Consider the following 26,314-nt stretch of genomic DNA (forward strand, 5'->3'; position numbering starts at 1 on the left):
ATCTATCTATCTATCTATCTATCTATCTATCTATCTATCTATCTATCTATCTATCTCATACTCCTGCTATCTTCTACAATGTATTTAAGTCTCTCTTGATTTTTTTTACTTCAGTTTAGGCTTGGGTAGGGGAACAACAAAATGCAGAAATTACACCATAACCAATATCCATCATGAAGCTATGTTTACGTGGACCAGTTTGAGAAAGGTGGTGTCAATCATTTCCAATAAATCTTGGCACAGTGACCAAAGAGGAGAATTCTATTCTGATACAGCTTGCTGACAACTGAATTTGTATCTGACATTAATGTAGTAAGACCTTGGAAATAGAAATTCTCTCACCAAATTATGTAGCTCCTTTAGCAATAACAGTTTGATGTCAGAAAACGGGCATAACAACTTTTTAAAATGTTATAACTAAATATAACTGAAGGGGAATATGAAGTAGAGATTATTTAGGCTAGATTCCAAGAAGTAAATTTTCTGTAGTTCCCTAAATAGTTAAGCATGATACTTTAGAAACATATATCATTTTCTCCTTTTTGAGGTATATGAGGAAAAGTGGTGTGTTGAAGTAAGAAATTTTTTCATCTCATTCCTTAATCTTTATCTTCTCTCCATCCTTTCTGCAATGATCTGAAGATTGCTAGGAATTTCAAACTAATGTTAATTTATAAATATAAATTTCATATTTAAGAATATGAGTTTTCTATTTCCTGGTCTTCATTGCAAAACAGATGTCATGGAAGGATAATGTAATCTTTTTTACTTAAAATTTTATTGATTTTTTTAATTTTTACATCATCACTATTTGCAGAAAAAGTCTACATCACCTCATCCAATGAATCTTCCCTTGTAACAGGAAAAAAAACCGAACCCATATAATATACTGTGTCTAAAAGTGCATGCAACATTATATGCCCATAGTTCTCTTTCTCTCCCATGAAATGAGGGAAAAAGGATGCTTTTCTATAAGAGTTCACAAACTTTTTTAATTCAAGGAAACAAATTAACTTTCAATGAATTGTTCTCATTTGCTATTTCTAATCCTACCTTTCTCACTGAGGGTAAGATAATATACAAAGGAATGATGCCACAGTTGCTTGTAGAGGGTTATCTAGTGTCTTCTTTGTTTATTGGGGGAAGGGAAGAAGGATTGTCCATACATTGACAACCTTAATGGAAAGATAGTGATGAAACAACTAGTGGGACACAGCACAGTTAGGAGTTTTAGGATTTGTCTTCCTACACTGAGGAACCATGTATAAAAATCTATTCTGAGGCTTAAATCTCAAGAAATGATGAGAAGAATAATGAGATTTGTGACATCACTTTGAGATGGAAGTGGTTGCCTGACTTTTGAACTTGATCCAGATGCCACTCATAGCTCGATAATTCTTTACTTATATAGAATTTCCAGCAGATTCCAACTCTATATTACTTTCCCCCTGACAAACAAATCATCTCTTTTCTTATCAGGAGATTCTCTCTTTAGCCACTATTCCCTTCTTCAAGTCCACTTCATTAAAGGCAGACATTCTGTTCACTGCTTAGATCCACATAATCTGACAATTTAGCTCATCAGGGATTGTGTTCTCAAACCCACCTCCTCCCCTCGTGCCTTTCCCCCCTTCTGCTCCTTCTTGCTCCTTTAGCATTCTATTTTATTAATTATGACCTTTCTCTCAAGTGTCTTTGATATTTCCTTCTCTCTCCTTCCTATAGGCTTAGAAACATGCTCAGATCACTCTGGTCCTAAAGGAAATAGACTAAAAAAACAATAAAGATCCCTTGACTCTTTTTCATATAGCTACAATCACATCTTTCTTCCCCTTCACAGCCAAGCTTCTGGCAAAACTCTACCCAGTGCTTCTAACCACTCCATCAATTAATGCATATAACAATTCATTAAAGAGGAAAAAAGTGTAATGATTTGTTGAGTGATAGCTAATTCATTCAACTAATGCTGGTCAAGTAGTACCAGCTCAATGAAAGGACTACTTGGGGAGCTAGCAGGGTAATACATGGTAATCCAGATGAGGGATTTTCTAGTTTCCAACAGTAAGAGGAGATAAGATAATGTAGACAGGTACATATAATACAAATTACAATTTAAGTGCATAAGTGAAGTATAAAGTGAAATGAAATCAGATGAAAGTAAATTCATTTTTGGTTGGGGAAGTTCAAAAGGAAAAAAAAAAAAGAAGCAAAATTCTGGTCTGTTAGCCTGGATACTAGGGTTCTTAATCTAGAGCATTACTTAGCAAACTGTGTGATATTGAACAAATGAATTTTTCTGAGCTTCAGGGTTAAATGGGAACATTTTTTGTTAAATGAGATATAGTGTGATATAGTCAGTAAACAGTCAGTTTGGGAGACATGAAGACCTGGGTTCCAGTCCTCTATCTGTGTAATCCTGGGCAAATCACTTAACCTTTCCTTCCTCTAGGTCTCCAAGACTATAAATTGCAGAGATAGCATTGACTTACTTTGGTAGAGTGAATTTCTCATTGGTAGCTCTCTAAACCAATGAAATCAAAGATCCAGTTTCTATCCTCTTAATTATTTTTGTATTTCTCAAATCCTGCTACTAAATTGTAACCTGCATGAGGGCAGGGGAATTTCTGTGCTAAACATTTTATTTCCCTCAGAACTTAGCACATGGTTCTATAAAACTTAGGTGGTTAATAAACATTTGTCCTATGTAGATTTTAATTCTAGCTCCAAAATTCTGTGCTCAAATCATTTCAGAAAGATAGATATTTGTTATCTATCATGCACAGAAATTCTAGAAATACTTAGAAATGAATTACAATGACTCAGTCTTTGCTGTCATTTTGACCAGATAGAGATTAGATGGAAAATATAAATGTAGAAGATACACACACAAAAACAAGGACTTCCTAATTTTAAGATGATTTGTGTTCCAAACATTTGTAAGTCAGGTACTTAGAAGTTAGGACATGTTTTCTTAAAGAAATATTATAAATGGTGGTTAGGTTGAGAAAAGAGTCCTTAAAAGGCTACCAACCATGCAGTTGAAATTTTGTACACAAGTAATAAAAAGAAGAGAGAACAATTCTGTGGCAATACTGGTGATTATGCAGAATTGAAAAACAATACATTTGGATAATAGTTTTCCATTTATCTTAAATTTTGGCACTTGAAGAAAAATAGGTTTAACTAGGTTTAACTAATTGGTCTAAGGAGATGGAGGCAGACCTTTTGTAGAAATTTTGGAAGACTTCTGAGCATGATAAAGAAGTTTAGATGTTAAGGACAGTGGTCCTTTATTATTTATTAATTTAATCTTTCATTTATTCTTTTACCATATACTAGATACACAGGATAAATAATAGGGAGATAAAAAGATTAAATGTTAAATATTGGGGAATATCTGACTATTCAATAAGTAATAGGTCACTGCTCTCATAGAAATCACATTTTAGTGGTTTCTAATGTCCCATTGAAACATAACTTTCCTTTTCCTTCATATGAGCATATAACTAGGACTACTATTATACTTAGCTATAAAAGGAGGGAGTGGGAAAAGAGGGTCTGAGGTCCCTACTTTTTCCATTATGCTAATCATGGCTGATGAGGAAACAAAACTTATGTGAGTAGCCCAAAATCACATGGGTAGATGTTAATATTCTTTGGAGTAGGGAAGGGAATAAGTGACAATTTCCAGATGAAACAAGAAAATAGAAAAAGAGAAAACTTTATTCTTTTGTAAAGAAAACTAAGTCAGATTTAGAAGACAGAAGGGGAAGAAAATTAAAGAGGAACTAAAGTGAGAGACATAGGCATTGGAGGCAGCATGGTGAGGGTCAAAAGATGTGTGGATAATTCTCTTTTAGCTCTAAATCCAAGTCACGTGTCTATATATGCATACATGTATGTGTGTTCACCTGTGTAAGATAGTTTAAACAAATTAACTGAACTGAGAGCATTAAGAGACAATGAAACTCTATACTTGAGGCATTAAGGCAATGAACACTAAGGCAATGAACCTCTATACTTGAACCTCTAAGAGAAGAAAGGAAATGGTGGAGAAGAGACACAGGATAAGTTACTTCATTCTTGGGCCACCAATGGTTCTCTTGACCCAGGAGCATTTAAGTGGTGCTCCAAAAAAGTGAATATGCATGGCATGCTCAGGGGTATTAAAAGAAAGAGGAGGCACTATGAAATTAGCATTTTACATCAACAATGGGAACATAAACAAAGGATCATTGCTAGTAGAAATGTTTGCTATTGAGAAACTATTGATATAACACTTTTCTGGAATACAAAGCAAGTATGAAACCCTGACTGAGATAACCTTAGTGATCTAGTCCAAACCCTTTCTTTTACATATGAGGATACTGAGACTCAGGAAGGCTAAATGGCCTATCCATAATTATGGATATCTTTGTGTTTGAGCAGTATTTAGACCAAAGTTCAGCATCTATCCACTCAAGAAATACTGCCATTATACAGTGTAAAATGATTCAAAAAGGGATAGAGAATATACATTATATTGTAAAAAATAATTTTAAAAATTCCATTAGTAGCACTAATAAAAATAATATTACTATTACCACTAAGATTACTTTCAACATAGATCAGTCTAAGTTATTTTGAGTATTATAAATACTCAGATTAATGGCAGACCTATGGAGGAAGATACTATCTGCATCCAGAGAAAGAAATGATAAATAAAAGTATGTATAGAATGATATATATGTATATACATATATATATGTAAAATGATTCAAAAGGAATAGAGAATATACATTATATTGTAAAAAATAATTTAAAAAATACCATTAGTAGTACTAATAAAAATAATATTACTATTACCACTAAGATTACTTTCAACATAGATCAGTCTAAGTCATTTTGACTATTATAAACACTCAAATTAATGACAAACCTATGAAGGAAGATGCTATCTGCATCCAGAGAAAGAAATGATAAATAAAAGTATGTATAGAATTATATATATATATATACACACATATATATGAAATGTGTATATTCACATATTTACATATTTGTGTCTAATGGTAGCCATCCCTAGGGTGGGTGGAATAGGGGGAGGAAAAAGAAAGGAAAAAAAGAAAGTTACATCACTATTTTATTTAAAGGGAATAGCAAGTTGTACACAATTGATTTACAGTTTCATGTGTAATCAACTTTTTTTTCTTCCTATTCTATGTTATGAAAATGCTTATTTTATTTCTTAAGTGCATATGGAGAACTCCCTGGTGTGGGAAATTCCCTCTACCAATGAAGACTGGCACTCATCTATAACATAAATTTAGAAAGTTTTCTAGGGGTACTAAAAGGCTAAGTGACTTGTCTATGGTCACATAGTTAATTGTTAGCCTATAAGACTGCTTTTAGTTCTAGATCTATGAATTCTATGATCCCTATGTCACATGAGCAGGTGTGTTGGAGTAAGCTTCAGCAAAACTGAGACCCTGTTGTTAATTTTCAGTGTTAGTATTTACATCTCAGAAATTAGTAAATACTACATTTCAAATCAGGGTTGCATTTATTATTTTGTTTATTGTCTACACTTAAAAATATGAGGAAGAAAATATTAATAATGCAGATTAAACTTAAAAGTCACATATAAATCCCTGTTCCCTACCCCCGCCAGCCAGTTGTTAAAATATTTACCAGCATACCCTTCTGTGACAAAGGCAGGATCAAACTTAGGTTTTCCTGTCTCTATCAAACTTAGGTTTTCCTCCTGACCACCAACTATCAATTACAATATGTTTCCTTTCAAATATTATTAGTTTATAGTTATGTGAAGTAATTTTCTTCTAGCTACAGCTAATTATTAACTGGCAGAAAAAAAAACCCCAACCATTTTCTCCATATGCATGCAAGTAGATAGAGTGCTGAGTGCTTAGGAAGACCTGAGTTCAAATGTGACCTCAAATATAAGTTGCAACCTGTCTGTTTCAGTTTTTCATCTATAAAATGGGAATAATAGCACCTACCTCCTGGGGTTGTTGTGAGGATGAAATGAGATAATATTTGTAAAGCATTTTGTTAGTTATCATCATCATCATTATTTTTATTACTGAAGATAGAATTAAAGATTACTCACAAAGGAATATTTTGAAACTCCTTTAAAAATATCTACATAAAGCAGAAAATTGTTTCATGATTGCTAATTGTAACCTGCTTCCAAGTAGGCATCTACGGCACATGTAAAGCAAAGTAAATGAACATTTTCTCTATGCTGTATATTTCAGAAATTTAACAAACTGGAAGAATAACAATAGGAAAAATTATACCTTGTACAGACTTTTTTTTTAATTAAAAAAATGACAGCAATTGTCAAACCACAATTTATTCTATTTATACATATGCTGGTCTTAATCATATATTACTGCAAATTCTATTTTTCATTAAGATGCTTAGCACAGAACATTAGCACAGATAAATATATTGTGCTCTACAATAATATTAAATACATCCCCAAGAACTAAAGACAACTTCAGTAAGCAGATACATTATCTGTCAATTAACATTTTACAGATCTCGGTAAGAAATGCAAAGGGAGAAATGAAAAACAATATACTCTTACTAAAATAATTATCAGAAAGCTCTGCAGCAAGCATTGTCTTTATAGATATGATTAAGGATATGGAATATAGGGGCGGCCAGATGGCTCAGCGAGCAAGAGCACCGGCCCCAGTGTTGGGATGACCTGGGGATTGAATCCAGGCTCAGATATTAGCACCACACCCAGAAATAACTGGCCATGTAACCTTGAGCAAGTTACTTAACCCCTATTGCTTAAAAAAAAAAAAGAATCTGGAATATGGAAAAGCTTTGGTCTAATCAAGGCTTTTGACATACCTGGATAAATCTAAACAATCAGAGGCAGGAACATGTAGAAATTTATCTATTTCAATGAATGAAATCGTAATTGTGTTGGCAGGTAAATGTGCAACTTTTTCCACACAATCACCTAAGACCTTTACTAGTTTTAGTCAAATGTGCAGAGCTTGTTTTATTGCATAGACAGCATGAACCTACTTTTAAGAAGGAAACTACAATGAAAAAGGTTTGAGTTCATAAATGTTTAATAAACAGGAAAATAATTGAATTGAATTGAATTGAAGATGATGGAAAGAATGGAATGTGACAAGGTCATTAGCAAAGAAATGAATTCTATTATCTCTTTCTAACATTAGTGGCTATTGAACAAAAGGGTTGGACATCATCATTTAGAAATGAATCCTTTGTCATTTGTGAGCTCTACTCTGCAGAATCAAGTAGCAGGGAGAAGACATTGAGATTGTTAAGAAGTAGAGTACACTGTGATTGAAGGCAGTCAATAGAAGGAAAAGAACACATTGTTACACTGGTTCTAGTCCCATCTCTCATGAATTTGCCATGTGATTGGGGTAAATCACTTTAATTTCACTTAATTGTATAATTGAAGGATGTTGGACTGGATGATCTGCAATATTACTTCTAATTTTAATGTTCTCTAAGTATATGTGGTTATGAGGATAAAATAAGCTTTGAAAAAGTTAAAAATATATAACATACAAATACAAAGCTCGATTTGGTTTGCTTCTGTGATTTTGCTGAGGTGGGGAACTCCCGGTGAGGAAATTCTCTCTACTATTATAAGTTCGAAAATTTGCTATATTTAATGAATCCTTGTTTAATAATTGCATGATAATACAAGGGAAGGTAACATAATTTGTCTATTTATTAAACAGTTATTTATTATGTCATTATGTTCAAGGTGCTGTATGAAGAGGCTGGGGAATAAGGTGATGAATACCATACAAACCCTTCCATTAAAGAGTTTATAATCTGGTAAAGGACCAAAGACATACATAAAAGAAACTTCGGCACAAGGTAGTAAATGATGAAAGGCATTAAATGTGAGAGAATTGAAGTGCCAAAGAGTCCAGAAGGGGAAGAAATTACTCCTTGCTGAGAGGATCAAACATTCTATGGAGGAGGTGATATTTGAAAGATTCTTTGAAGAATAAATAGAATTTAAAAGGCAAAGGGCAGGTAAATATTCTAGAAAGTGTGAACAAAAGTTGTGATTGTGGTTGTATGGTTGTGGTTTGTCCTTTATTCTCGAAGAGGACTATGGCATCAGGGAGGTGACATCATGACATGCAAGTGAATTGAATTTAAGTAAGGGAGGGCTGTGCAAAGTCATCAGTCTCACTTTCTCCTCCAGAGCCATCTGGCTGCAGTGGCCAGATATTGATCAGACCTTGACCCTTTTAAGCTAAGGTCTTTTCAGGTTCTCACTTTGAGTGAGGCAATGCCTGTTCAGTGAATAGAGCTCTTTAAGAAGTGAGTCAAAGAATGGCCTTTTTAATTTAAAAAAAAAAAATGGGAGGGGAAGACCCTCAGGGTTGTAGGCCATAAAAGAAACAGTTACTTTTTACAAAAGTACAGATGTAGAAAAGGGCAAGTCCAATTTGAGGGACTGTAAATAGTCCAATTTGGCTGGCACATAGAGTATTTTGAAGTTAGGGTGTCATGGAAGATAATTCTGAAAATGTAAACTAGTGCCAGACTATGGGAAATCTTCAGGGTCAGGCTGGGTGGCAGGGGTACTCATATTTTATTAGTTATGTAGTGAGGAGTCATGGAAGGTTTTTAAGGTAGGATGGCAAGATTAACACAAAATTGTCTTTTAGGAAGGCTAATCCGGTAATAGTATGCAACATGGATTAGAGAAAGGGGAGACTAGAAACAGAAGGAGGTGACCATTCTGGGGGAGGGATGCTGTGATGTCATTGGCACTCCTGAAATGCCAAGATTTTCTTATCAAGGAACACAGTTCTCCTCTCATTGGGATCTTCAACTTCTAAGTTCCACTCCCTCAACATTCAGCTTTGGCAGCAGGCCTTCCTTTTCCAGTCCTCCCATTTCCTCACCCCCACAGAAGATGCTAGAAACTTTCCTTTGAAGTTTATTTTCCAACTATTCTGTATCTTATATAAATCTATGAATTTAGGAACACATTATCTCTCTCCATTATACTATGAGTTCCTTGAAGGCAAGGGCTGTTTCTAACTTTCTTTGTATCCCCAGTGATTAGCCTGGCATATAGTAAGCATTTAAAAAATAATTAATTCTGCTAATTTACTGAAGTCTCCAAATTTTAGGTTCCCAGTAGGGAGAAGATCACAGTGTTTTCTTCCCTTTTTTCCTCTCCTCCTATATGATAAAAGCCCATCAACCTTCTGGGAAGTTAAAGAGAATTTAAATTATTAAATTAAATTAGTTAAATTTAAAAATATACAGTTGTGGGGAATGGGAAGGGAAGCAGGTCCCAAAATTGACATGGATGGAAAGTTCATTCTCTCAACATTTTACAAAGTTTTATTTTATACTGAAATCCTATTCTTTTCACTGTTAAAATCCATAGGCTATCCTCTTTAGCTCTTCTAATTGAAATGATCTTAGTCTGAGACTTAATATTCAATTCTACTGTCATGCAATTGACTGCCTAAATTTCTTGTTGGCAGCCTTTGAGAAACTTTTCCCCTAGCTCTTCCTGGAGCAGTGTCTTAAACTCAAAAAACTGAGGTTGGTTGTCTGAGCTTATTTCACCTTGAACTCACTAGTGAGAAAAAATGATTATTTTCCTATTATATTAATAACCAGTTTTATATGTGGGACCCAAAGATCCTCTTTTTGATTATTAATAGCCAATTATTAACAGGTTATTCCCCCCACCCCCCTTTATTTTTTACTCATTCAAAGGCCAATCCTTGTGAAGGACAGGGCTGACAATAAGACATTCTCTACAATCTTGGGAGGGATCCCACTAAACTGGGAGAGTTTATTTCTGATTAAAAGGTAAAGAGATTCCAGTCCAATCCATTGGTCAATTTAGGTAGGACTGAGTGGAGAATAGATCCTTTTGTTTAGATTACTGGAGGCAAAATGGGTGGAGATGAGTCTTTTTGAGTGCAGACATTATCAAATCATGTACTCTGCCCATCATTATAAAAGACCCAACTCTCATGATAATATTCATTTTCTTATTAATTATTAACCAGTCAGAGTTGATTTCCACCAGTGAGGGACGACCCCTTTTTCTAAAGGCATTTAAACTTTCAAGGCACTTCCCCATGAGGTCTTCTTTGGTTATGGAGAGAGCCACTGACCTCCATTTATTGATTATCTACCAGCCTAATGGATAAATTGATTATTAATTATGCAGAAACTATGTCTTGGAGCTTTTATTCATCACACCGGGCAAGGCCTTAGACTACCTATTCTCCTTCTGCTCTATCTGCCATTCCTGAAGCCCCACAGGGCATCAAGAAATCGTAGCTCCCAACAGTAAGCTTCTCTTTTGAGCTCATCATCTCCCTGATGGGGACACGAGGACAGGGACAATGGACAGGGCTTTAGAGTTCTTGTTCCCTTTCCTTCCGTTTTTGCCTTTTTCTTTTTCCTTTAATCATAATTTCATTAGTGAAGAAAATTCCCCTCTACCAAAGCAGGTCAGTAATTGTTCTGTAATTTACAGTCTTAGAAAATTGCCTGGGGACAACGGAGAGGGGAGCAGAGTAGCTCTAGGCCGCACAGAGGCAGCACTGGAACCCAGGTCACTGTGACTCCAGCTCCCTAAGCTCTGCACATCTCACTGCCTCTTGGCTTCCACATTTACAACTCACAATTCTGCTTCTGCTTTGTGAAGACAGCTGTCAATGTTCCTTATCTTTTAATTTCCACAAACATGTGGAGTGGGGGGTAGAGATAAAAGGAAAACTCTAAATGATGGGAATCATTGTCACTTGGTGTAAGGAATGTACCGGGAAGAAGGCTGGTCTCAGGGGAGTGGGGAGAGGTCCTTTACTCACTGGGGTTGTTTGGCTGGGAGTCCATTGGAATCATCAGTTTGGCCCGAGTGGCTCTTCGGGCAGCAAGTGATCGCTCTAGTGTAGACATAGTACTTCCAGCTTCTTCAGCATCAGGACCTGAAGAGAATTAATACATCTGCATAAACCATCTCACATAGCTCTTTACTTCACCTGATCATTGAATCAAAATGTCAAGAACTCTTTCCCTTGAGATCTCTGTGGTCTCTTCCTTTGCCAATAAGAATTTAGAGCATTGGTTGAGGCCTAGAAATTTTAAGCAACTAGCCCAGTGTCACACAGTAAGCATCAGCAGCAGGACTCAAATCTAGGTCACCTATGGCAATAGAGGAAATTTCCACAGTGAGAGTTCTCCCTATTGCTGAAATTATACATCTAGACAAAACAAAACAGACTCAAGAGTTTGAAGGCATCTATCATGCACAGTCCCCTCCTAACCTCCCCATTCTTTGAGGACTTAAAGATCTAGTGTAAGCAAGAGGGTTTAGACCTGCAAGTTCGGCTCTAGAGGGCAGAACTAGGAGGAATGGGTATAAAGTTGCCAAAAATTAAAAGTAGGTTTGTAGGAAAAATTCACAGAGCTGTCCAACATGATGGGACCACCTCATCAGGTTCCCCCTGATCAGAGCTCTTGAAGCAGAGGTTGAAATATTACTTATCTATATCAAACAAAAATGAGGAGAACTAGATGGCTGACCATGTCCCTTCCCACTTTTAATTCTGACTCGATGATACTATAGATGGTGGCATGAACTTGGAGAGAATAAGTAATTTAACTGATTTATCAGGTCATAGAGATAGTAAAGGGTCAAGGTACAATTTGATCATAGGCATTCTAAATCTAACTCCTATATTTTTTCCACTACATCATGTTTTACTCATATACACCTTTTCAGACTTAAATGTCAACACCCTCTACCATTAATAAAGCATTTTAAAATAACCAGAATACATAAGTTTCCATTGCCTGCCTACACATGTGAAATTAAGCCTGTGTTTATGTTAAATCAAAACATCTGGCCAAATCAATTAATTCAATTAAATGCTGAATCCACAAATATAAATTAAGTTAAAACTGGTTATATTCCATCATGTAATTAATGTCTTGATTTAATTTCAACTTTTTTTCTCTTTTGTTCTTGTGGAGGAGTCAAAAATACCATCAATTGCTACATATTTTTTCTCAGCAATCTCAAGAAACCAAGTTCACTAATTTTTCCCCCAATGAAATAAATAATCTGCTATTTCTTTTGATGCATAAATACAGTCTGAGCCTTTCAGATGTTTAAATTTTAATGATTTTCTTATTTACTAGTCACAATATGACTCAGTTAATGTTTATTCAGGCAATATGAAAGGAAGAGAATCTTTCAGTAAAATTGTCAGCTATTGATTCGGAAGTCATACTATCAACCTTGCTTAGGTAAATATGAGTTTCTAATTGAAATATCATAATGCGATTTCTAGTTAAAACTCCTATTTTCAGGATATGATGTCATTCATTTTGCTTCGTCACCCCTCCCAAAATTCTCCCAGAATTAGGAAAGTCTCTATCAAGTTGCTGTCAATTGTCCACACATTTTCATTCCTTCTTGTCGCTCTCCTCTCCAGTCCTGTCCTATCCTCTCCTCTCCTCTCCTTTCTCTCCACATTCTTCTATGCCAAGCTCATTCACTGCCATGGTTTCAATTACTGCCTCCATATAGATGGCTTTCAAATTCCTATCTCTAAACCTCAAACTCAAAATGACAATAAAAATCACATTTATTATCTTACTTTCTAAAACTGCTCTTCATTCTTATGACCTTTATTAAGCTTCAAGGAGGCCCCTCATTCTAATATTTTGCAATTTGATTAATAAGTTTGTGTTCACAGCATCACATTATTTTAAATACTTTAATTTTCTTTCCCCACTGGTCATTGTATCAACAAGAACCCTATTGTACCCAGAATGGCTGCTAGAACAGGTTTTTTGATGTGCTTTTCCAAAAGGAAAACAACTCAAAAAGGGTTAACAATCTTGCTTTAATCAAACATACATCATTCACTTAGTTCAGGGGAAAAAGTCAGCACCCTGATCTTCAGAAAATACAAATTACAAGCAGACAAAAAATACAGAGAAAATAATGCTATTCAACAGACAGGGCTTCTAGCTGTCTGACTATTACATGCATACAGTGTTAGTTACCAGAGAGAGAAGCACCAATTATCTGGGTTTTCAAAGCTGTGGGGTTCAGCAGCTGCCCAGAGTCTCATCTGGTGAAATCACACAACTCTTCCCATAGGTGAGCCCCAGAGCAAAACCTCGCCTCAGGGAGTGTACACACACACACACACACACACACACACACACACACAGCCGTCTCCAGGGTAAGAGAATATCACAACCTTCATGACCCACTGCCTAATTACAAAGTAACAAAAGTACCTTTCTAAAATACAAGCCTCCCCTAAGCAAGCTTCTTTTGCTGGGCTCCAGGTGAGGCCTATTGAGGGGCAGGGAAGATCGTCAAATTCCCTTACCATTACAGTCATCCTTTAACATATTAATGACTCATCATTCTTTAAGTTTGTCCTTTTAATGACAGCAACAAAAAGTGTATCCCCAACACCTTGATCATTTTCAAAGTCATTATTTTTATGTCTTTTTGGAATAATTTGTACAGAAACATGACAATTCAGATTTTGAAGGAGCAATTTAAATAAAGTAATAGTTACTTTTTTTTTCTTGTAAACCTCTCTTGCTGCTCATGTTTTTTATTTTTATTTTTTCATTTGGTTCCAGGGACCATCTGCACTTCATGAGATCTAAGTGCATTCAAATCCTCAAGTGATCTGTTCTTTCTTCACCTTTTCTTTCTTTTTTTTTTTTTGTTAATAATGCTGCCTAAGTGCCTCTTTTAACAAATCAACTGCTTGATTAAATTCACTATTATCCCATACAGTTTTGTTATTTTAAGTAATCTATAGGCACATAGATTATATATATACAAGGTCAAAATGGATTCATTTTAAAGGCTTAATGAATTCAATCTTTTCTAGTTAAACAGTTCAAATAACGCTAAACTGAATAGTAAAGTCTCAATTTAACTCAATCTGGCTATTTAAAAACAGTGAACTTTGCCTAAGTGGTTCTTTAGATGAACACAGTCTGCATAGAAGTATGATGTAATGGAAAAGCACCCTGAGCTTGGAAACCAAAGTTTTGACTTTGCTACTTCCATCTTGTGTGAACTTAGACAAGTCAATATACCTCTTTTTCTCTTTCTCTCTACCTCTTTCTATCTCTCAATCTCTCTTGATCTTTTGCTGTCTTTAAAAATAAATTTAATTCTGGAAACAACATTTTGACAAATATCGAAGAGAAATTTTAAAGATTTTTATGATGAAAATGGAAGTTTGCTTTACCAATGTACAATGTGTGTTTTTTTCAAATGATTAATGCCTTTTATTTGTCATAGTCATTTCCTGATTTATTACTCCCTTTCCATACCCATCCTATCATGAGTTTTGCTTCAAACAAGGAAAAACAGCAAAGTAGAATTAATAGACACCCTATATGACAACACATGTATTTACTCAGTTTCCCATTTCTCAATAAAGGGATGATATGTTTCCTCATTTCTTCCCCAAAATCAAAATAGGTCATTATAATTAGAGACCTAGCTTTGTTTTAATTGTTGTTTTTGAGTGAAATGGATGAAAGTATTCTCATAGGATGGGAACAATCGTGCCCAAATTTGAGCTAGGTCCTAACCCCCTGTAGGATCAAGTTTCCTTTTCCTATAAATCACCTGATTTGGGGGAAATCAGGTGGTAACTCCCCCCCCCGCCCCATACCCCTCTCTTAACTGCATCCCTTTGCTAAATAAGGAGAACAGATGAAATATGTGTTTGCATTGGATATTTAGAATGTGAGGCCGTACATCCCTCCCATGGGGGTGAGGGTCCAGATGCTGGGGAGGGGTTTTGTGGGTTTTCTTAGAATTGTTTGCATAAGGATATGTAACTGTATGCTTACTCTCTGCACAGTGCCTCCCTATACCAGCTTGCTCTGGGGTAGGTGATGCCCAACTCTCGCAAGATTCGATTATGGAATAAAGAGCTTCTGTTTTTGCCTTGAGAAATCTCTGGTTTTATTTGGGTAGGGATCTCGCATTCCACACATTTTCATGTGTGTTATTATAGTCATTTCATGTAATCTTTTGCAGTTTAATTATATAACTATTACAATTTGTATTTGAATTCTTCATATTCATTGTTTCTAACAGTGCAATAATATTTTCTGATTTTGGAGATTACTTTTTGCTACTTATTTACTAAAAGATGCCTCTTGGTCTTATATATTTGTAGTAATTCCCCATATATCTTGCATATCAGATGTTTATCCAACATATTTGAGGCTTTAAGAAAAATCCAAATGACTTCCTAACTGCATTCATTTTGTTTCTCAATATACTTTTCTGAATCTTAGTTTTCTTGGTTGTAAAATAAGACCATAATACTTGCTCTACGTACCTCTCAAGGTCATTGGGAGGAATTACCTGAGATAGTCAATATAAAAGTATCTTTAAAACAAATTCAAGTTTTAGACATCATACAATCTGAGTCCCAGAGGAGTTAAGTCACTTAGGGAGGCAGCACAGTCTTATGATCTTGATGATCTGGGTTCAAACGCTCACTCTGATACTTACTGTATGTGTGACATTCAGCATCATTTAACCTTCCTAGGTCTCAGTTTCTTCCTTTATAAAGTGGAGGGGTTGGACTTAATAATTACTAAGGTTCTTCCTTGCTCTAAATCTATGATTCTATAATACTATGACTTGCCTAAGATCAGACATCTTGGAAGTGGCAGAATAGGTTTGTATTTTGGGTGAAATGGTCATTTAACTGATGGGGAATGGGTACTGAAGGAAGTCAAGAAGAACCTTAGGTTATGAAAATGGGAGACAGTTTGAGTAGTGGTACCACTAAGAAAAACAGTTAACAGAAGAACGGAGGGTTTTTGAGCATAAGATAAGCTTGATTAGGTATATGTTGGATTTGAGATGCCAGTGGAACTTCCAAAGGAATATATATTATAGGCAGTGGGAGAATCTGGAGCTCAGATAAGGCTGCGTACATCATTTGGGGAACCCGTGGGAGTGAAGGAGATGGTAGCGGGAAAGATTGTGGAATACTGGCTTATAATAGTATTCACTGTAATAGCATTTTCCTGCATTCTTTTAAGCATGAGGGCTTTGGGTATGCTTATTATAATCAAAATATGCAAATGATTAAAATATTTGGCATACAGAATACAATAGCAGCCACTCATCCCTTCATCTTAATTTGAGCCAAACAGATGTGATTTGCCTGATCTATGATAAGGTCAGGTAATCTTTTGATTCAGGACACATTATGTTTTTGCCTTATTATTCAAACATTATCAACTACGGAAGGCAAAGCACCATCAGAACAAACACCTGTATCTAATTAGGGGAGTTAAGGCATGTCTACATACACACACACACACACACACACACACACACACACACACACACACACCCTACTGCTTTTTTCTTCAATGCTATTCATGTAGACTGTGTCTACATATAAAATCTTTCAGCAAGCATGTTGGTAATGAGATTGCATGGGGGAGAAAGATCATCTCCAGAGTAATCAGGGCTCAAATTGCATAGTACTCAGCATTTTCAGACCTCCAATTTCCCTTGCTTGCTTTGAAATGAATATACTAAAGTTTTGCAGCCAAATCTCAATTATCCCCATAGATGGTAACAAAAATAGCATAGACAATTCATTTTTTTTTTTACAGAGAATCTCCAAACTCATTTGAGTCAACAGTTATACTGCCAGATATACTTTTCAGAAGATGCTAAGAGTTATGATTTCTTGAAACCTATCTACCATGCCCAATACACTTGGGTTGAGGTTTGAAAGTATGATAAAATTGTCAAAAGACAGGTAAGAGGAAAAAGAAAGGTAAATTTGAACAACATAACAATTAGTTTGAACAATAATTCATTTTTGAGACACAGAGAAATGAATGCAAATTATTTACAAAGTAATCTAAAGAGTACTCTTGTTAAACAGATAGTGAAAATCACCAGAAAATGAGAAATACAAGCTTTCAGTGATCTCAATGGCATGATCCCTCACCTGAATGGGATGTGCTCTTGCTTCCCAGCTGTGTTTCCGATTGGCTGTGGCTGACTGGTGTGATGTCCTGGCAACCCTGGATTGGTGAGTCCCTTCCTGCTGGGTCTGAGCCAGATGGTTTTTCGATATTTTTCATCTCCATTTCTTCGTGATGAATCCAAAGGTCAGGGGGCCGTAGGTCTTTTTGGCTTCCCTTTCTTTTGCCAGCACTGTGGGTGGCTCGTTTCCTAGGAAAGAAGTTGTAAAGAGAAGATGAAACCCGGCATTCTGCTCTTCCCAGAACAATGAATTCAAGTTTTCCCATTAGCTGCCATCTAAGAAACAAAAGAACTCCTTGGGGTTGGCTTATGAGATTCAGGAATAAGTAAACTTGGATGGACCATCTTTTCTTTTACCCCAATATAGACACACCATATTGTATGAAATGCCATAGTAAGTCCCCAGAGGCTCATCTTTTATGCAAAGTACCTCTCCTCCAGTATCACCTTCAGGTTCATCCCTGAAGTGAAGTCACATGACAATCCTAGGAGCTCCTGAATAAAATAGCCACTGGCAAGTTCTCCTTAGAAGATAAATGGAGTAACTGCTTTCAAAGAATGATGGAAAGAAAAGGACAGGATTTGTGCCAAAGGCACACTCAAACAATAACAGTGTGCCAGTTCTCCGGTGCTCTATGTTCCATTTGGAAGCTTCCTTTCACAAGGAAAGAAACTAAACAAAACACACAAAAAGCACCTAGTATAGGGTTGTATAGAGAAAGTTTATGCAGGGAATTGTTTATTTCAATTTTACCTTGGACTATGATAATTTACATTTTAAAAGACCTTCTTAAATATAAGCAGCATCTTTTTAAAAATGGAGACTGTAAAGTCTTGTATATAAAATCAAAGGAAAATAGCAAAATTTGGAGAAAGGCATGATTGAACTTCATATCTACATCCAAAAGTTGGGGATGTGCTCTAAATGCATCAAGATTCTCTTAACATTCCATTCTAGATATATCATTCATAAAACTATTTGTCTAAACCCTTCTTGAGTCTATGCATATTTGCAATTTTAATCTCCTCTTATATACAGTTAGTTCCTAACATTGACCCATATAGTGTATAAATAACTATGAACCCAAACATTTTTTAAAGGTTAAAAATTTTTTTAAAAGTTAAAAATTTTTATATGTAATTGAAAAAAATAAAATGTTATTTAAAAAACTTGTACAATATTTATTTGTCCTAAAATACATTTCAAACTTTAAAATGTATCTATTGAGTATTTCAGAATCTTATTCCTTTCTCTACTCATCTTGTTTTTACCAACTTTTATTCCATCCCTTCTTAGTATCTGCTTTATGTTCCTCTTCCATTTTCCCTAAGCTAGGATTATATGACTTTGCCCATTAATGAGAATGTGGGGTACTCTGGATAAAGGGTTAAACTTGGAGTGAGAAAAGCCCTGAGCTCAAATCTTGTTTTCAATGTCAGTTGTATAACCAACTAGCACAAGTCACAAAGCTCTATAAGCCTCTGTAGAATGATTCTGTGGCAGCTCGGTGGCATCATGGATAGAGTGCTAGATCTAGAGTCAGGAAGACTTCTCTTTCTGAGTCCAAATTTGGCCTCAGTCACTTATTAGCTGTGTGACTCTGGGTAAATCATTTGACCTTCTTTGCCTCAGTTTCCTCATCTGTAAAATGAGCTGGAGAAAGAAAAGGTAAATCACTCCAGGATCTTTGCCAAGAAAACCCCAAATATACTATATAATATAGCTAATACCATATATAAGGAGAGGCCCAGGCTGGAGAGAGAGGAGATTTGGAGAACAGAACTTGTGGGGTCAGAACTTCTTCTGAGAACTGCTGGGAGCAAGCAGCATGGAGGCTGAGCAGCTATTGTGAGTGAGGAGAGGAGGATCCTTGCTTGAGGGAGTGAGGAGAGGAGGATCTTTGCCTGAAGGAGCCTGTTTTGTTTTGAAGGCTTGGCAATGTGGGTGTTCATTGCATTAACCATGTGTACGAACTTCATGGTTACTGTAATGACTTCAACTTTCTGGTTTGGGGCCTTAGCTTTCTAGTATTTGAACAAATGCTTTGGCTCTGTCCTTCATGCGGAGAGCCTGTTACATTTTGTGATTCCCAACTACACCAGCATATTTATAGTCACCATAGGCTCTGTAAATATTGCATTGGTGTTACAATCACTTAACTTTTGTTTGTCTCAGCTTCCTCAACTGTAAAATGAAGATAACTATGGCACCTGCCTCATAGGGTTGTTGTGAGGATCAAATCTGATAACATTTGTAAAAAGCACTTAGTTCAGTGGCCGGAGAAATAGTAGGAATTGTATAAATGCTTGCTTCCTTCCCTTCCCCTTCCCCTTCTCTCCTTTTTCATGAGATTTAACAATAAATACTGGAAAGTTTTACATCTATGACTACACCATAATTTTGTACAACATTTTGTACAATTTTGTACTCCTCAATACATTTGCTGATGAACATCTGTAGCTTTTGATTTCTTGGCCCCAGGGCAACACCTTGCCAATATCTTTTGGAATTTCTATAAAAACTACTGAATGCTTTTCCTAGAGCTAGACATCTTTACTCATAAAATTTGACAGTAAAGTTCATCTTCTAATTTTCTGTCTTGTCATACATGGAAACTTCTTGAAGTTTATCAATGTTAGCTTGATGTTTCATTTTTAGGATTGTTTCATATAAAATCCTAAAGATTTTACTATTTTCTCCCCCCTCCAAGATAAATGAATTCTATAAGACCATACTCATTTTTTAGCTTAGCACTTAATGTTAAAGTGTATACTACTCCCCTCAATCTGGCTCCCATCTACCTTTCCTGATCTCCAAAGAGATCAGAGAAAGAAGAAACAGACTCATATGTATACAAATGCTTATACTCTCTCTTTTTTTTTTGCAAGGGGGAAGGCAAGGCAGTTGGGGTTAAGTGACTTACCCAAGGTCACACAGCTAGTAAGCGTGTTAAGTATCTGAAACCAGATTTGAACTCAGATCCTCCTGACTTCATGGCCAGTGCTCTATTCACTGCGCCACCTTGCTGCCCTGCAACATCTCTTTTTATGGCAGTCAATAACTTGATATTAATGGCATTTCTATCAATTGGGGAGTGGCTGAACTGATTATAGTGTATAAATAAAATGGGATACCCAGAGTTGAGCAGTCTAGCAGATAGTAGAAGCTTAATAAGTGCTTATTGACTGACTATTGTACCATAGGAAATAAGGAGATGGTTTCACAGCATCCTGGGAAGACTTGTATGAACTGATGCAAAATGAGCAAAAGCAAAAGAACAATTTTATAAAATTAAAACAACATTGTAAAGATGAACAGTTTTCAAAGACTTAAGAATTCTGATCGACGCAAAAACCAATCATGACTCTAAAGGATCAGTGATGTAGCCTACACTTCACTGTCGGATAGTGATGTGCTGGACTCAGGGCTGGGTGTAGAAACATTTTGACAATGACTAATGTTGAACTTTGTTGGTAGAGAATAAGCATAAGTTTTACAAGGGTTTGGTGCTTTATTTCCTTTGCATTGGGGAGGGGAGATGTTAGGGAAAGAAAATGCTTGTTAATTGAAAAAGTAAAAATTTGAATTATAATTTATTATTGAAAATATAAGAATTCTTATCTTCTCTTGAAGCTTCTCTGTGGAACCTTCCCTGATTTTCCCAAATGTTAGTGGTCAAATCCTCCTCAATTATCTTTTTGTTATATCTATATTTGTACAAGTTGGATCTCTACTTAACTCAGCCTACAGAAATTTAGGGCCTGGAATACTATCTCACATAGAGTAGGTCCTTAATTATGTATTGGATTGTAGTAATAGCTTCTTATCAGAAGCAATAATCAGTATTTTATATAGAAAATTTTCCTCGAAAATAATTAGCAATTTTAATTGAATTTTTAGAAATAGACCTTATTTGGTATGATTATAATCTCACTAATTCAAATAATTTGATGGATATCTATACAAATTAGCAAAATTATGGAATTATAGAATACCTTCAAAGAAACATGTTTTCATTTACTTTCAAGTGTATTTTGTTGTTCGGTCATTTTTTAGTTGTGTCTGACTCTTCATGATCCCATTTGGGGATTTCTTGGCAAAGATATTAGAGTGGTTTGCCATTTCCTTCTCTAGCTCATTTTATTACATATGAGGAAACTAATGCATGGTTAAGTGACTTGCCCAGGGTTACACAGCTAGTAAGTGTCTGAGGCTGCATTTGAATTCACAAAAATGGGTCTTCCTGACTCCAGGTCTAACACTCTATCTCCATGCCACCTAGCACCCTTCAGAAGCACAAAGCATAGGAAATAGAAATTAGTTAAGGTTTTTCTCAGTGAAGTTCCTTTGGAATCTGTCTAGTCTTAGAATGTTGAGGAGACCTTAGAGATCATCTAATCTAACCAACTTTATATTTTTATAAATGAGGAAACTGAGGCCAGGGGAAGTTAATAACTTGGCCAAACGATATAATCTACAATTTTTTACAATTTTCCTAATTGTATAACTTTGGGCCAATCATTTCATCTCTGTATCTCCCAGCTTCCCCATCTCTAAAAAGAGAGTGTCAGACTAAAATGATGTAGATCTAAGGTCTTTTCCAACTCTGACATTCTAATCCTACAATTCTAAGTGTAGAATGAATCATGAAGCTAAAAACCTAAATGTGCAAAGACTAAGAAAAGCAGTGGGAAATATTTCCATTCCCCCCAATCCACATGTACCTCAAGAGCCCTGAGCAAAACAAAATTTCAAACTCACCAGCATTTTTAAACAAATGGATCATACAAACCTCCAAGAATTGTTTTGAGGATCAAAAGAGATAATGGTGAAAGCTCTCTGAAGGAGCCTAAGAATGTTTTCCAATTGTTTCCATTTGTATACAGAATTCATGCTTCCATTGGCTTTTATAAGGGCCACAGGCATGCTGCCTATTTCAGAATGGAAATGTTTTTGGTTTCACCTGAATTATTCAGATTGTTCCAAAATGTTTTGTTGATTGGAAATACTTTTCACTCAAGTCACTACAAAACAACTACCCATTCTCCATACCTTCTAAAAGCACTACTTCTGTTCTGTTAATAAATCCAGGAAAAGAGGCTTAAGTCAGGAATGTGCAGCTAAAGAGGAGGCCAGACACAAATGAGGATTGAAAATAAAAGGTATAAAAGCCAGTGTGTGTGTGTGTGTATGTGTGTGTGTGTGTGTGTGTGTCAGGGTGGGGGTGCAGATACCCTGTTTATATTTAGGGCAATGGAAGCATTTCCTTTTTTAGACGCTTTCTTCAGCTGAAGCTTACTTGGTGGAAAATGTGATGTCACTAGAGTCAGGAATATTTGAGATCAAATCCAGCCAGACACTTGCTAGCTGTCTGACCCTGAACAAGTCACTTAACCCTCTTTGCCTCTGTTTCCCCATCTGTAAAATGAGTTGGAGAAGGAAATGCCAAATCATTCGATATCTTTACCAGGAAAACCCTAAGCAGGATCAGTAGAGCGTTGGACATGATGACAACAACAGCTGAGATCATGGCTACTGCCACTGCTTTTTTCTTTTCACTTCAGCTGAAGCATAAGAAATTCTACTGGAGCTCCTTATCTTCATTCTCTGTGTGTCTCTCTATATCGAGTGTGTTTCTTGTGAACAACATATTGTTGGATTCTGACTTTTAATCCATTCTTCTATCCATTCTGTTTTGTAGGTGAGTTCATCCCATTCAAATTCAGTTATGAATGTGAATTGTGTATTTCTTTCAATCCTATTTTTTTTTTTGTTTATCCTTCTCTTTTTTTACCCTGTCCCTCCTCAAAAATCTGTTTTGTTTTGACTACTACCTCCCTTCATCTGGCTTCCCTTCTAACAGGCTCCCACCCCTTCTCCTATTCCCTTTATTTTTTTTTAGGGGTTAAGTAACTTGCTTAAGGTTAACGGCCAGTTACTTCTGGGTGTGGTGCTGAGTATCTGAGCCCGGATTTGATCCAGGTCATCCCAACACTGGAGCCGGTGCTCTTACTTGCTGTGCTACCTGGCTGCCCCTCTCCTATTCCCTTCTGCTAGTACTTCCTTGTCAGTTAAGATCGATTTCTATACTCCACTGAGTGTTCATGTTACTCCCTCTGAGGCAATTTCCATGAGAATAAGGTTCAAGCATTGCCTGCCACCGCACCATCTTCTCCATTATAAAAGCTCTTCATTTTGTGACTCTTTTATGTGAGATAATTTTCCCCTTCTTCCTCTCTCTTTCCTCTTCTCCCAGAACTTCTCTCTTTCTTAGTTTTATTTTTTTTAATCATCCCATCATAGTCAACTCACCCCCCTCTGTCTGTATCTTCCTTCTAACTGCCCTACAATAGATAAAGTTCTTAGGAGTTACAATTATGATCTTCCCATATAGGAATGTAAATATATTAACCTTATTAATTTCCTTATGATTTATCTTTCATGTTTATCTTTTTGTGTTTCTCATGAGTCTTGTATTGAAAGTCAAATTTTCTATTTGATTCTGGACTTTTAATTAGGAATGCTTGAAAGTCCTCTGTTTCATCAAATATCTATTGTTTTCCCCTGAAAGATTATAGTCAGTTTCACTATTTGTAATCCTAGCACCTTTGCCTTCCAGAATATCATATTCTAAGCTCTCTACTCCTTTAATGTGGAAACTGATAAATCTTTTATGATCCTAACTGCTGTTCCATGATATTTGGATAGTTTTTTCCGGCTGCTTGCAATATTTTCTCCTTGATCTGGGATCTCTGGAATTTGACTATAATATTCCTGAGAGTTTTTATTTTGTGACCTCTTCCAGGAAGTAATTAGTAGACACTTTCAATTTAACCCTCTGGTCTATGATATCAGCACAGTTTTCCTTGATAATTTCTTGAAAAATAATGACAAGGCTCTTTTTTTGATCATGGTTTTCAAGTAGTTCAATTATTGTTATCTTCCCTCAAACAATTTTCCAGGTCAGTTCATTTCCCAATAAGATATTTCACATTTTCTCTTATTTTTTCATTTTTTTAAAATTTTGTTTTATTACTTCTTCATATCTCATGGAGTCATTGGCTTCAACTTACCCCATTCTAATTTTTAAGGAATTATTTTCTTCAGTTGGCTTTTGTACCTCCTTTTCCTAATGGTCAATTCTGCCCTTTAAGTAATTCTTTTCTTCATTTAATCTTTTTACCTCTTGTGTTTTTACCAATTGGCCAATTCTGTTTTTTAAGGTGTTGTTTTCTTTAGTAATTTTTTGTGTCTCTTTTAGCAAGCTATTGATGCTCTTTTCATAGTTTTCTTGTACCACTCTCATTTCATTTCCCAAGTTTTCATCTGTTTCTCTTATTTGATTTTTAAAATCCTTTCTGAGTCCTCCTAGGAATTCTTGTTGGGCTTGTGTCAAATTAACATTTTTTTCTTTGAGGCTTTGTTTGTAATTGCTTTGACATCATTGTCTTCTTTTGGATTCTGTCTTAATCTTTCCTGTCACCATAGTACAATCAGGTTCTTTTTTTGTTGTTTATTTATTTTTCCAGTCTGTTTCTTGACTTTTTACTTTATGTTAAAGTTGGGTGCTGCTCCGGGGATGGAGGGGGCACTGTCTCAAGCTTTAGGCCTTTCATGCTGCTGTTTTCAGAGATGACCCTGGGTGGTCTGTAGGTTTTGGGTGCTTCCAGGGTGGTATGATGATCTAAGGAGAATGGGGTCACTCCTCTTCTGGCTTCTGCTATGGTCTTTACTCAGGAAGGGACTTTGATCCCTTGTAGCCACCCGTGCTAGCTCTCTTCCTGGCCCTGGGACTGTGACCAGGTACTCAGCTCCCCTGCAGTCACAATTGCTAGTGTTCCTCTCCATCATGGAATTGAGACCAGGGACCCTAAGCCCTAAAAGCAACCATAAGCACTCATTTCTGCCCTGGAACCACAATTAGAGTCCCTGGTCCCAAAGGACCACAAGTGCTATTGCTCCTTTCGACCCTGGGAATGGAACCTGGAACTGTGTATGACCAATGCACATAGTGAATTTGGGGTCCTGAATCTAGTGCCAGGAAATGGTCCTCTGCAATCTCCTTCTGACTACTTGTCTGAACCCTTTATTGTTAGTGGGCTAAGAACTACAGAAGATTCTGTGACTGACAATATAACTGTTAATACAACATTCTGGGTTGTACTTCTGGTCCAACCATCTCCCTAGTGAGACAGAACTGTCCTGTCAATCTCCTAAGTTGTTTAGGGTTGGGAAATTGTTTTACCTTGACCTTTTGTGGGTTCTATTGTTCCTGAATTTAATTTGAGGCATTATTTTAGAGTTATTTGGAGGAGAATTTGGGAGAGTTTGGCCAAGTGCTTCTCTGCCATCTTGACTCCACTTCTCCAAACATTTTTTAAAACAATCAGTAATTTCGTTAAATACATGGAAAAATTACAATAAAACAAAATTTTTAGGCTGCTGCCAAAACTGTACTTAGAAGAAATTTTACACCTCTAAATATTTACATTAGTAAAACAGAGAAAAAGCAAATCAATGGATTGTGTGTGGAAATTAAAATAAATAGAAAAAAGACAACTTATTAAAAATCTCCAATTAAATATCAAAATAAAAATCTTGACAATCAAAGGAGAGATTAATAAAATTGAACAAAAAAATATTGAACTAGTAAATAAAACCAGGAGCTGGCTTTATGGGAAAAAAATGAACAAACAATAAAATAGATAAACCATCAGTTAATTTGATTTTAAAAAGAAAACCAAATTACTAGCATCAACAATGAAATGGGTGAATACACAGTCAATGAATGTGAAATTAAAACAATTATTAGCAACTATGTTGCCCAATTAAATGCCAATAGAACTGTCAGTTTAAATGAAATGTATGAATATTTACAAAAACATGAATTGCCCAGATTGACAGAGGTAGAAATTGAATGCTTTATCCTATTTTAGAAAAAGAAATTGAATGTGCCATAAAGAGTATAAACTATATTTTTAGTATGTGAAGATTTGCTCTATCTGTCCCTCCATGGCCTATGATATTGAGATTTTTTCAGATTAGTCTGAAAAGTTTGGAAAGAAAGCACTCCCATATTCTATGTGGATTAACAGAACATACCTTTAACCAGTACTTAGTTATTTAGATGGAAATAAAAGGATTTTGAACCACCTTGAAGCTTCTGAGGTCAGGGCTATCATCATCATCATCATCATCATCATCATCATCATCATCATCATCAT

The 26,314-nt window shown here is 35.8% G+C and overlaps 1 protein-coding gene across 1 annotated transcript in view; it reads right to left on the reverse strand.

Moving 5' to 3' along the window:
- The window catches only part of LOC138173606 (netrin receptor DCC), a 1,060,615-nt gene that overhangs the window by 62,331 nt on the left and 971,970 nt on the right, over positions 1-26,314 (reverse strand). Inside the window, exons 25-26 of the mRNA XM_069103651.1 lie at positions 17,052-17,278; positions 10,872-10,988 (exon numbers count right to left, since the gene is read on the reverse strand). Of these exons, the coding sequence (XP_068959752.1) occupies positions 10,872-10,988; positions 17,052-17,278 (344 nt within the window). The remainder of the gene's footprint in view (positions 1-10,871; positions 10,989-17,051; positions 17,279-26,314) is intronic.

Source organism: Petaurus breviceps, unplaced genomic scaffold, assembly GCF_028583685.1.
Source record: "Petaurus breviceps papuanus isolate PSGF00001 unplaced genomic scaffold, PetGlider_PUasm1.0 129, whole genome shotgun sequence".
NCBI classification, from domain to species: Eukaryota; Metazoa; Chordata; class Mammalia; order Diprotodontia; family Petauridae; genus Petaurus; species Petaurus breviceps.